The following is a 13,860-nucleotide window of genomic DNA, read 5'->3' on the forward strand; positions in this document are numbered from 1 at the left end:
GAGCACATGGTTTAAGAAGTCAATAGAGCTTCTCCACCCCAGGAGATGGGTCCTGACCATAAGGGTATTTTGGTTTATGTTCTAAAATCTACCCAGCAAAGAAATGGTTTAATTATAAACATCAGCTGGCCCACTGACAGGCAGTGATGCCCAGGAAACAATAATCTTGCACTGCAAGCTCTAATCCTCTTTTGAAGATTGACAATTGTTAATGAGATTTATCTTATGAGCAGATAGAAACCAAAACATCAGTCTCTCTCTTTAGCAGATGATAAGGGATTTTCTTGGAGATTTTTTACACAATATCCATTAAGGAGATTTGAGGTTTCCTTTCTCTCAGGAAATGAGGCAATGGTAGTGAAGTATTTCTGTATAGGTGTTACAGTTATTTAAATCAACCATGCTACTGGAACATGTCACAAACACTAATTCATATAATCTCATGGTAGTCACATTTACAGCTGGGGGAAGGTTTAATCGGTCTTAGATTCAGAAATACTTGAAATTATTTTGAATTCAGACTGATCTTTATATGCTTGTCTGTACTGTGAATAGCAAAGCAATTTCTATAGTGCAGAAATTACTTAAGAGACATTATTGGCTAGAATCAACTAGATGATCAAAAAGGTCATTTTCTAGTATTACAGTCTACCATTATTTAAAAGACTACAAACTAGTGATAACATCAACCTATTTTCTGTTATTGGCAGTGTCACAAAAAGAAGATGTATTGGCTGAAGTCCACAAATCAGTAATGCCCTAAGAGCCTTATTTTGTGCAGCCTGACCTGTGTCATAGCAGTAGGTATGATCTCATCCCACTGTCACAGTGATTACCCATCATTACGGTGGGCTAGATTTTCCCATCTTCAGAAACAGAGGCTGAAAAATAATGGTACAAATTGCTCTAATCTTTGTGTTTATGGCAATATGGTGAGCAGGTAAGCAAAACCACCTCTGTCTGTAATCTAAAGAGACCTTTGTGTTTTTAATCTATTGCTTTAAGAACTTGTACAAGTATCAAATTTAATAAAAAATGCATATCTATATTAACAGCATTCTTCAAAATTATTTTGAAAACAATGCAGGACAGTTTCTTTGATAGAACTAGAAAGTACTTGGTGCAGAAACCTTATGCAGAAGGTGGGGCTACATCCTTTTCTATGCATGCAAAAGTTCAGGAAGAGGAAAGAGAAACAGGAATTCTTGTCACTGAAGGTGAGGTAGTCAACTCACTCATCTATTAAGGTTGGTGTTCACTCTACTTTGGTGTGCTGGAGACCATCTAGTTATTAGAAGTATCTAAACCTGCATTAGTTTGTCTGGTCTTACCCGTTTCTGGCTGCACCGTACAATCAAGAAAGTCTCAATACTGTGCTCTTTCAGATAAGCGTTGCGTTCCCCTCCAAAGCCCAGCTCCACCTCATAGTCTCCATTGAGATAGTTCAGAGTTGCTTTTGTTATGTGGATGCGCCTTGAATGAGACAAAAGACAAGCCAGTTTTGTAGGCTCTGAAAAGTTATCTCCTAAAAAGCCACTTCTTGTCAGTGACAGGTTCCATGTACCGGAACAAACAAGCAATAAAACCCAATCTATGTAGCCAGGCCACTACCCATATAGATGTAGCATGGGAGTTTCACCTGTTTTAAAGAAAGCAGGCCAGGAGGAATCTTAGAGAGAGCTGTGTTCACATTAAGCGTCTTACACATCCCTTTATAAGCACCTCCTTAGATACAAAGCACTCATTCTTTTATTCACTTAGCTCTAATGCACAGCAGATTTTATTTTTTTTTTTTTTTTTTTTGCAAACACAGGCCCTTCACAAACACGTCTACTCAGTGGACACATGTAATATATACTGTAGCATGTACTGTATTGTTGTATCACGCTAATCACTGTGGTACAAGAGTGCTTTGTAGAGGTATCCTATCAAATACCATAGTCTTATGCTTTCTCCCAGAGCAAGATGGAAAGGCACTTAACTTGGCAGCAACTCAGTCTCCAGTTGGCCCATACCGTGGTGAAACAAGAACTGATTCTGTGCTCTCACAGGAATGTTTCAAAAGAAAAGGCTGGTTTGAAACAATGCTTCATACAATATCCATCGATAGCTGGGATGCTCTACAGCTAACACTGTTAGCATACAGTCACATCTCTTTGTAACTGTGACCAGCTCTGCTAGTGTTTGCTCACACTTGCTCATTTCTATTGTATCTATCAGCTTTGTTTCACAGAGAAGGAATTCAGTTCTTACCACAGAAGGATATGCCCATCTTAGCGTTTTGTACCTTCTGAAACCAAAGATATGCAGACATACTTAGAACACTACACCCACAGTTCATTTTACAGCAGAGACATAGACTCTCTGAACCCCTGTCCCCCATTTCCCCACCTCACTGTGACATGTCAGACACAAAACAACACATGGATTAACATGACAGCTTTGATGAAGCAACTTACCCAGCTTTGCCTCCTGCTTCCATGTGGTTGGCTAACGTAACGTCGTTGGACCACACATCAAACTGCCACTTCCTAAGGCCCAAGACCCCGCAGTGAACTCTCCCACTGTGGATTCCAACTCTCATGTTGACATTTACTCCTGTCACCTCCCGGACTAGTCTGAAAAGAAATATAGGAAGAAAGGACATCTCTAAGAATTGCATGGTTGTAGTCAGTGGAACAAACCTGCAGCCAGAACGCAAAAATCCATAATGGCCTATACATTATTCATGCATACACACGGTGCTGCTTATCCACATCAACAGGACAATGAAACAAAACCAGACCAGCTGTACTGCTCTTGGATGGCCTGGATGGCCAAGCAGAGTACTAATTAGAAAGGGGAGCTCTTGGAGTAAATCCATGTACTCTGAACTCATGGTCAAGATGAGAACTCATAAAATAAAATCTTTGGGACAGTAAAAGGAATAAAGTGTTGGTCGCTGATTTCCATACCAAAGCTGGACATAACCTGTCAGCATTCAGTCTCATTGAGAGTAACAGCATGTTGCAAAGAGAAAAAGGAAATGATTTCAGAGATCTTAATTTGTCTGTATGGCACCAAGCATCAACTCTTCCACAGATGAAATATGATATGTGTGTGAAATACCCCACTGCAGTTGGACAGCTTAAATCGGGCTTACAGCTGCAGTCAGAGCAGCAAAACCAGAGAACCACATCTATTGCAATCACTCCAAACAGGCAGCTACAAATACTCAAGCTCTGATTTTATTGAGGTTTTGGATACTCTGCTTACTCCCAAAATTACTGCTGGAATACTTTGTGGGTTTTGCCCTTTTAGGGCAAAAGTTAACTTCAATAGCTGTTCACATGGAAAATATATTTAGGAACGTGGGTAGGGGAAAGTCTTGATAAGGCCATCAGAACAACTCTGCTTCTCGTTATTGCTGATCACATCATTCCCAGAATGTCCACGTTTTGCAGCCAAATTCACCTACATCTCATAGCATGGACCTTTCCTCTGAGGTGTTATTTCCTTGAAACATGAAGTTGTCCTGTATACCTGTCAGATGTCAACCTCTTTAGTTTTCAGGTTCATCTAGTCCTTTCTAGATAACATCCTCTGGACAGGTAAAGTCCTCACAACTTCCTAACATCAACACAGATCTAATATTGATGCTTTGGTTATTAATGAAAATGAATGAATATAGACTAATTTTGGACTATTATACACTCCTTACAGTGTAATATGCCCCTTTAAAGACTTTTCTTGTGGAAACGGCTCCTACTCTCTTACAGTTCCTTTTTCCCTACAATCCCTATCTTACGTTTCACTATCTCGTTGCTAAAGTAACATTTATTATTTTTATTAATGGGCAGCAGAAGTTTATTAACTAGCGGGGAAGGGAAGGTGCATATGGCTAAGGTGCCACAGGCTTATGAACTGAAAGAGCTCCAACCACAACACTTGGGAACGCAACAGGAACTGGGGTAATGAAAATGCAGCTGCAGCCATAACCCTTGCAAGGACAATAGCAGCTGCAGCATGGGTACAGCACTGAGGAGGGAGGAAGAACTTGCTGCACAAGTGCTTGCTACAAACCCTACTGCACCCTCTGCCAAGACATGTTACTGACACAAGACCAGGGAACTTCTCCTAATACAGCCATTGACGAGAAGCTGTCTTTCTCCAGACTTCGCAGCAAACAAATGAGTTTGGTTATTCTTTATAGACAAATGAAACATCCTTTGCCACCTTCCTTTTTTTTTGTGTTTATTTATACCAGCAGTATCATGAGTATAATTCTTTCTGATCTGGGATAACACTCCCCACTGTTATTGTGATGTGATGAAATCAGCCTATGGGCAGGGCCTGGTGTTGGTGAAGCCTGCAATCAAATGTTCATTAGCTATTTGTTACCTGCAATCAAATGTTTAGTAGCTATTGGTTACCTTAATTGTGAAACCTCTTATCTTGATCCTTAGAGGAGGAGCAGGGGGGGCAGAAAGCAGGAGTAGTGCTTTCTGCAATAAGCAGACTTATTGAGAGATAAGATTGTTAAATGCATCCATCATACATCAAGTGGGAAACAAGTTTTAAACGCTGCTGAAGAGCTATTTGTAAACAAACACTGAGTGCACTTCAGCTCCATGTTTATTTCAAAGTAAGATGCGCTGCATTTAATCCATGAAGTCTAGACAGCCTGGTGTTACTCAGCCTTGTGGGGGATTACACAGCAATGTGTCAAGGTCTCTGGCTTTCAACAGGCCAACTACTGCAGAAAGTGAGACTTTTCTGAACAATGTACATAGTATCCTCATTGTAAGGCTGCTGGCTAAGAGTTGCTGCTTCTCATGTTTTGACAAGACACTTTGTCACCTGCTACTTAATCGTACTTCACGTGGAAGAAATAGCATCCTTTCAAGATCTACTGAAAACTAGTTACTTGCACCTCCTTTTATTTTGCATTTTGCATGCAAACACCAAATGGAGACTGCTGCAAAGCAATAAAGTTTTAAACCAGCAAAGTAAAGGTAGGAAGACCTGACAGTGTACATTGTATACAAAGCAAAGGAATACTGCTGCGTACTGCTTTTTGGACAGGGTCTCCTGGGTGAAAACATACTGCTTTTCAAACTATGTATGTTATGAAAATGAGGCCGAAAAGTGTGGGTGTGTATTCATGTTTTTGCAGAAATTCAAATGGTAAGAATGTACGGTATCAAGCTCAGCAAATAGACAGCTCTAGTTTTTATCAAGATGAAGTGGAAATTCCATCAATGTACTGAACGGAATGAGAGGAGAACTACATAGAGATCTGCTTCTCTGTTGGTACCACTGATATATCAGAAGGTGCTTTTGCAAAATAAAAAGCTAGAAGAGAAAGGCAAAAGGAGCAGAGTCTCTGCAGCAGAGATGGTGTAGACGCTAAGGTCAGCTCAGTTACCATCCAAAACTGACTGAACTTTGTGCCTAAACTTGCATACACTCAAGATGAGTAAATAAATCTTCCCTCTCTGAATTCTGAAAGAATCGGCCTGTGAAAGCTCATGTCCGATGCAAACAATATTCGACATTGTCTGCAGTCCTCTAAGTAATATAACTACATATAGGCCTTATTTACTCTCAAAAGACAGAAATGGTCTGGACAAACACAGGACTGTTAGTTTGACCTCAGGAGCAGACAAAGCTTCAGAACAGATTTTAAAAGGAGAAAATAAAGATAGGGAAGTAAGTGAAAATAAAGGAAAAAGCACCATGGATCTGTCCGAGTCTGTGGCAGACCAACTTTATGGTTTTCTTCAATAATTAAACTGAAGTAAGAAAGCATTGAATCTGACCTTTTTGGCATAGCAACACATGGAGAAGGATTAGTTAAGCTAGACAAGACAGACCTTAGCAGAGGAACTGTAATGTGAGTAAAAAGCTGCTTTGAAGACAGGTAAGTGAAGAGTGACTGAAATTTAATAAAGTTATTAATAATCCTCTGATTTCACATTTCTGTAATTCACTAGAATCCTCCCTTGAGAATGAGACTTCCAGTAATTAGAGTAACCTTTGCCTTTCTCATCAGGAGACTGAGCTCTGATATCCACGTGGCTGTAATGGACTCAAGTGTCTGTCTGCCTGCTGTCAAACCTTTACTGCATTTTGTTTTCTTGTTCCAGCTGGTCTCCGTTTTTGCTGGCATCAGTTCCCTGGTTTGGCTACCTTGCTACTAATGTAAGGAAGACCTAAAAGGAAAAAAAATCTGCTTGCTATTTGTTCTGAAATTCTCCATGGGGAATATGGTACTTACGAGATGGCCTCTATCATATCCATTCCCATTTCAACACAACAGTGTGCATGGTCAGCCCTTGCTTCTGGCAACCCAGAAACACAGTAATAGCAATCACCAAGGATCTTGATACGTAAACAGTGGTTCTCCTAAAAAAAAAAAATATTAAAAAAAGTAATAATAAAGGAGAGATAAGTATTCAGCCTACATTCATGCTTGCAATATCTTGCCTTTTAGGGCAGTGAATATTTACAGAAATCCAGTGAACCAGCACAGTATGTCATTTTTGCAACAGGAAAGAAAAAATAATCAGAATTATAATAGAAAACTTACAGCTGCTAGCTTATCAAATCTGGCAAAGAGCTCGTTCAGCGTCATGACCAGCTCCTGAGCGGTACACTGGGAGGCCAGACTTGTGAAACCCTCTATGTCTGCAAAGAGGATGCTTGAGAAAAAAAGAGAAAAAAAAAAGAAAGTGTTACAGAATTTGTTGCTGATATTTGTCTAAGTTCTTGGGTAGAAGTCCAGGGACAGGGAGGCATGTAGGGGTGTCTCAGCCCTATAGCAGCAAGATGAGCACCCATAATGCCACCTTATGATATAGCCTTTATCACATGTAAAGTCCTGTGTGACATGGCCTCATTCCCTCCAGAGACTAGAAAGGGTGAAAAAAACCCACCAGCCTTTCATCCCTCCACCCCTACTCAACGTTCAGAAAATTTACAGTACCCTGGGAGCTGGTGGTGGCATGATAATGCTATCAGCCATCATTAACAACAAGGTGCTGCTACACAATGACCAGATTATCCCAGCTATAAAATCAACACTTACCCATTTTGTTCACATTCCTCAACGTCTCAGCTCAATAACATCACCCATGTCATAACTGTGCTGCAGAAAACCCACACTCTTCTGTCTGCTTCCCCCACTGTCAAAATACAGCCACGAAATAAAGTCCCTCTCCAGTGAATAACCTTAACCTGCCTACCACAGCTTTCACCCCCGCTTTGGTGGTCTGTTTGCACGCACATGCCCCAGCCCCATGGCTGGCAGCACCCTGCCCTGTACCATGTGCCTGGCAGACACACTCCTGCAATGCTGTGCACAAAGCCAGGCGTGACGGCACCACTTGCTGCCAGGGCAAAGGCTTGTGCACAGTAGGGCTGGCTGGCCGTGCCCTAACACGCTCAGCTGTACTGGTGAAGACTTATCGTCTGGCTTTTATGCTCTTCATTCTCTAGAGAAGGAAATATACACTGATGTACCCCGCTCTGCTCATGTCCCAGCTGTATGGGACATGCTTCTCACTCACTGCTTTGGGGTTTTTTTTACAGCTTCTTAAGAACTAACAGAAACGAAACCTCCCATCTGTACCACACCTTCTAGCTGGCTCAGCCCCCGAAACACTATAAAAATATACACCTACAGCACTCAGGAGCTCCTCTCAGTAAGGCTGCAAACAGGCATCACCCAACTTTCTGTGAAATGACAAGTGCAGCCCTTGCCACCTGGGGCAAACCTCTGCTATTAAAAGAGGGATACCAAATTGCTCCCATCTGCCCAGGATGTACTGGGAAAGCCCCCTGAAAGTAGCGTGGACTGTTTTGAAAACACAATTATTTGAATCACAAGTATTAATAACAATTCTTTGATTTCAATTAATCAATTCTAATGTTGTGCTGCAAAGATATTTCTTTTAAACTGGAAAAAGCTGTCTCATTGATAATTATAACATTGAAAATATTGATTTGCAATCAAATGTAGCCATTATGCTAAACTTAAAACTATTCAGTAAAACAAGAACCAGACTATGTCTATATAGATCTAAGATAAAATGTATATATGCACAAACATTTATATAAATACAAAATCCATAACTTATACTTCTGTATTGGCATATTTATCAAGTGGTCAATTTCTTTTTTCAAGCTGATTATTGCATCAAGCTGTTCTTGAATAGGAAGAGAAATGAAAAGTGTAAATAAAAAGGAGTTTGGAATTGTTTCTTCATTAAAAAATAAAACTCCAGCATGTTTTAGGCAAATTTAGGCTATGTTTTCAGTTGAAATTCCCTGCAATGTCCTCATACAGAAAGCAAAACCAACAAAAATATTTTCACAAGCATTTTTTGCAAAAATCCTGAAACACATTTCAATTCTGGCATGCTTTTCATATTTTCCTTCTACATTTCAACTTCAATAAGTCATCAACCAAACATATTGCATTAAATATTTCTTTGCTAGTCAGACTGAAACTAAAGTGTACAAGAAAAAAGCAAGACAGGAATGCAGGGATGTCTGAATCAACATAAACTTTGCCATTTTTTAAACACTTGAGAAATACATAAAAAATAAATCAAGATTTCACATATCTGCAAATAAAAGTAAACCTCCCCAAGAAATACACTTGAAATCAACTGAAGTCTTAGAGATGAGTGTATTGCTTACTAAGGAACTTAAATATGTGTTAATGTGTAATGTACAAATAGGAAATGCATCCAGTTCTTATGGCAGTGACAAAATGTATCTTCTTGCAAGATTGCTCTTCTTCCAGAACTGGGCAAATTGCAGATTGCTCACTTGAGCATGCGTTCACAGTCTAAGCTTGTGTGTGTGTTGTGAAAGCCATGTGTGATAACAGGAGGAATAAAGAGACGTTGCTGCTCTGATGTTATAATAGCAATGGGTATATCTGAAAATACTACGCAGGGATGCCCTGAGCCTTCTCCTCACGCCTGATTCAGAAAATTAGTGCTAGCATAATGTCCTAAGAAACATGGATAAATGACTGAAAGTTGCTCCCTCCATTCATCATTACTATCATGCTAGATAAATGGATCAGACATTCTAGAAGTTAAATTGCAACAATATTTTCAACCAGGCAAATGAACTAATCAGCAGAGACCTATGGACCTATCCTATGCACAGATTTATGCCTTCACAAATTGAAACTATCTGATGACAACATTTTCTCAAACTTGAAACCTTCTATGGGTGATCAGCAAGTTGTTCTTTGTTCAAAATTAGCAGCCATCTCCTTCATCTTGATCCTTGTCTTGTGCTTCCAAGGACAGCACGGCTGCAGCTCCACATGCAGCTCTCTGGCTGAGTTCTAGAAAACTACAATAATTATAAGACTACAAAAGTGTTTATATGAGAATAAAACCTGGGAAGGTTTCATGATGTGAATCAGAAATGCATCCTGCACACAGGTTGGTAGCAATATTGGGAAGTTAACATTGACATTCCTGTTAGAAAGCCAACATTTACTACATGAGATGCTTCTCGGAATGAGTTTTCTTTAAGGAAAGAGGAATGCATGAAACAATTTCAACAAAGCCAGTTTGATAATTTTTAAGAGGAAAGTCAAGGAAAAAGAAGTTTGGTTTTATCTAAAGCAAAGGAATGAATTGCAAGTATTTTTTTAGATGGTTCAAGTCTCTCCTCAGTCTTGAACATGGACATGATGCTTGGCAATAAGGGGAAGAGCTTCACTTGGCACATGCCTTTTCCTCTTTATATGAAAACATGTAACCAATTCTAAGTAGGTTAAAGTCCTTTGCATGACTTTTTGCACACTGTGTGATTAACATGAGGGTGTCTACCTGCACAGCCCATCCCCTTGCACCTCTTCCATGTCAGCTAACTACCATATGAACCTCTTGAAGCACCTGAGCATGTTCCATTACAGGCTTAAGACAGCTGTGTGACCGGCCCTGCAATCACATACCTATACCACTGACCTATCAGAAGACACTGCCTGGGATACATGGGCTGCTGAGAATGGAAAACATCATCAGGGTATGGAAAGGACCACATGGGAGACGGCAGAGGACAGAGCAGTGATCTGAGAACAGAACACAGAGAGGGAAAAGACACATTTGTGGCAGGAAACTGGAGAAAGAACAGCACATGACTGTCAGAGAAAACAGCCCTTGCAAACAGAAACCCAGCCTGAAGCCTCTCTGTCCTCTGCTCTCAACAGAGAGCTCCAAAAGCCATTAAATCACATTTTACTCCTCTGCCTAATCTGTTCCCTCCACACACTTCCACTAGCACTGCAGCTCCAGCTGCAGAGACAACAACCAGGTTTGTTGCTCTCAGCCTTGCTAATGACCTGCAAGGGAGGAATGGGGACCCATGTACATGGTGCTATCCTATGCCACTTCTGTGCCTTTTGTTTTTAACCTCAGTAACCCTTATATTCAGCCTTCTCCCTGTAAATACCCAACAGTCCAGAAGCAACTAGGAAAAAAGTAGATTTCTTTTACAATAGCCATCTGTGAAAAGCACTTGATTCTCACTCTGTGTTTAGTCAGAGCTGTTCTTTAAAAATGAAGTCCGCTGTATCTCCTTACACAAACAACATGTGCAGTGAGGTTGCAGGAGCATCTCCCACTCCTGCCAGTGCATCTTATCCAGAAGAGGAGCCTTAAGAGTTTAAACACACAGCTTCCCCACTACCCTTAGGTCCTTACTCCACACTCCAGTCTTTCATGTCAGACTACCCTTAGCAGTGAAAAGATTTTATTAGAGGACAATGGTGATGGACGATCATGATGAAAGGCACAACTCAAGCCAACTATTTGTCAGTCTTCAGAGGGTAAGGCATTTCCTTGCTGGTGGGAGCACAATACCAGTAATAGGCCTTCCCTGTGCCAAAATGTGGGTTAAATGACAGCGGTCAACATAAGGTCAAATGAAATAATTATTATAGCTATAAAATATCATGAGATAAGTAAGGCAGTGGTTTAGAAGTACTGTTAGCTGAAGCTGACTGTAAGGGATTGACCACACAACCTGCAGCCTAGGCATCAGCAAATATTACCAGCCCTGGGTCCCAGTCCCTTCATCTGGAAGGCTACTGCTTTGCGGAAAAAAGAAAAAAAAAAGTTTAGCATGTAATTAAAATGTTGTAATGGCTTCAGAGCTCTTGATATATTTTCCACTCCGTCACTGCCTTCAGATTTACCATCTGATTGTTTTTTTTCCAGCACTAACCAGGGCACGACCTCAAAAAACCAAAAAAAAATGGTTTACTTCTGGGAAAGACAGACAAGAAAAGGGGAGTTATTAATTTTATACGTTTTCTTTCAAATTGTTTCTGTTTAATCTTGTTTGAAAAGTACCACAAATTGTGTTATAGGGTAGAGGTGAATACTTTCCTAAGCTCCTATTTCAGCTCTATTTCCAGCATAGCTCAAGATTTCATAGCTGCACAAGGCAAGCTCAGTTTTGTGCCTACTGCCCTACGTGGCTCATGACACTGACATGGAAGAAAGATGAAAAGGAGCCTGAGTAGCTTCCAGATCCTGCCATCCTCCCCTCTGCTTCGGGACCAGCCTGATACTTGTCTGCTTTCACCCAAGCCCCCGGCAGGGGAGCAGGAAAGGTGGATATGTGCACTGGAGCATCCCTGTGCTGCTGACTCCTGCTGATTCCAAGAGCCCAGGGCTGTTGGGCAGGGCAGGCTGGGCACACAGCTTTAGCTGCCACTGCCACCAGGATGCCAGCCTCTGCCTGAGCTTGGCCCTTACCAAAACCACCACCACCACTACTATGTACTGTGAGATCTCCATGAACAGGATGTCTAGATGCTTTCTGCACAGTGCTTCACATAACTGCAAAGGCGGAGCAAGGTGAAATTAAGAGAGGAGCAGCTAAGATGCGGAGCCAAGAGAAGAGAATACCCGAAGTGCTGAGCTCAAGCTTTCCCATTTTTTGGTCTGTAATGCATTCCCAGAATAGTTAAGATACACACAGGCAACTCAGGTACCAGCTGAAGCCTTGGTGCAATACCCCAGAGATTGGCAGTGTAAGCCTGCCCAGCTTGGGCTGCTTTCACAGTCTGTGCTCAGGTCCATCCCACTTCACCTTGGGTCCTACCACTGCAGGCTATTTAAGACTAGCTCCTGTAATTCAGGTGATCCTTGCTGTGACTGCACTGCTAACATACCCTGAGGCATAAGCATCACAGGATCTTTCAGATGGCAAAGGATAAGGTTCTTAGCAAGGGTGTGGGAAGGGGAGAGATCTTGGCAGAAAGCAAAGAACGACATAAGGAGTAGGAAGAGCTAAGGACAAGGTGGGAAGCAGGAAACCCACATGAGACATTTTTAAAACCACACACACCTACACAGAATGATTTTGAAGTGCAGCCTTAAATGTCTGAAGCTAATAGAGTTATCAAAGGACGTACATGACACAGCCAGGTTTCCCTGCAAATGCAGGATTATTCAAAATGCTAAATTAAATCATCAGTGTTTCTAATGTAAAAACAAAAAACCAGTCATGTTCTATTTTGAGACATGTGCATGCCATGCACGCCAGCCACAACATAAATCAAGCAAGGCAAGAAACACAAACGCTATCACCATCACAACGGTAATGCCAGTCATGAATATAAACACCATGTGTTACTGGGAACAGAACACCACAGGCACTACATGGGAAACAGAACAAAACCCCAGACTCCGTGAGCTTTAATGACTTGTAAAAAACGCAAAGTGCATCTGACTGCATGTGAATTGAAGTCACGGTATTTTATTGCAACAAATGTTACCTACAAGAGAAGATAAAGTTAACGTACCATAATTGTTGTTCACTAAATACAAGCATTCACAAGCAAAGGTGTAACAAGAGAAAGTAATTTGCTGTAGACACAGTCTGTTCTTGTCAGTGAATTCACTAGGCTAATTGGTGAGGACAGTGTCTCAGGATGCTACTGTTATTTTACACCACCATCCACTGCTACTGGTGTTGTATGTAATCAAGTCATGCTATGAACAAGGAAGAAGAAAAAGGAAAGATGCATTTGGATGAAGATAATAAAACTCTCACTTGAAGGGCCAGTTGAGCCCTTAACACCAAACTTGGCTTTCACAGAAGCACAGAACAGTTGAGGTTGGAAGGGAGCCGAGGAGGTAATCTTGTCAAAACCCCTGCTCAAGCAGGTACACCTAGAGCTGGTTACCCAAGACCATGTTCACATGTCTTTTGAATATCTCCAAGGTGGGAGCATCAATTAAGCAGTTTGGTAAATGAGTCAATTTTTGCACTTGGACATCTGTTTAAAAGCCAGTTCCCCACCACTACTGTAAGTCCAGAAGTTATTTTCCAGCTTCTGCAGCATAAACATAGTATTAAGTTCATCTAGAAGTTCCTAGAATAGACATGGCATCAAGATACACCCAGTCTCTTTCCTAGCTATAGCCACTTGGAGATGGGATGACAAGGAGGACCTCTGTGTGGTCTCTTTTCTACGCACCCTATGCAAGATTTCAGCTTCCAGAAACTCCAAGTGAGAGCACCTTATAGTGCTCTTTCCCTCCTGAATTCGATAGCAATGACAACAAAAGGACAAACCAAAACAAGCCAAGGACAAGTTCACAGCAGTGGCACAGTAACCACGGTCACACAGCATGTCTAGGTAAAGCAGCACAAATGTGAGCAAGGGCAGCAAAGCCCACCTAAGGAGGGTGAAGTGGCCCACACAGATCATCAAGCTGTGTGACAGCCCAGTGACTGGTCCAGCAAAGGCTGTAAGCTACTTCCAGACTAACTTAGGTCTCAACAGCACGTCAGCCTTGCTCTCTAGGGATGTATCTGTGACAGGCTAAGGTC

General features: G+C 41.3%; 1 protein-coding gene across 2 annotated transcripts in view; it reads right to left on the reverse strand.

Moving 5' to 3' along the window:
- ADCY5 (adenylate cyclase 5) overlaps nucleotides 1-13,860 on the reverse strand; it is a 223,833-nt gene that overhangs the window by 56,037 nt on the left and 153,936 nt on the right. For both annotated transcript variants that reach the window (XM_056348488.1, XM_056348487.1), the window contains exons 4-7: nucleotides 6,572-6,683; nucleotides 6,260-6,387; nucleotides 2,460-2,618; nucleotides 1,332-1,473 (exon numbers count right to left, since the gene is read on the reverse strand). In XM_056348488.1, the coding sequence (XP_056204463.1) occupies nucleotides 1,332-1,473; nucleotides 2,460-2,618; nucleotides 6,260-6,387; nucleotides 6,572-6,683 (541 nt within the window). The remainder of the gene's footprint in view (nucleotides 1-1,331; nucleotides 1,474-2,459; nucleotides 2,619-6,259; nucleotides 6,388-6,571; nucleotides 6,684-13,860) is intronic.

The sequence above is a fragment of the Falco biarmicus genome, chromosome 8 (genome assembly GCF_023638135.1).
Source record: "Falco biarmicus isolate bFalBia1 chromosome 8, bFalBia1.pri, whole genome shotgun sequence".
Classification (NCBI taxonomy): Eukaryota; Metazoa; Chordata; class Aves; order Falconiformes; family Falconidae; genus Falco; species Falco biarmicus.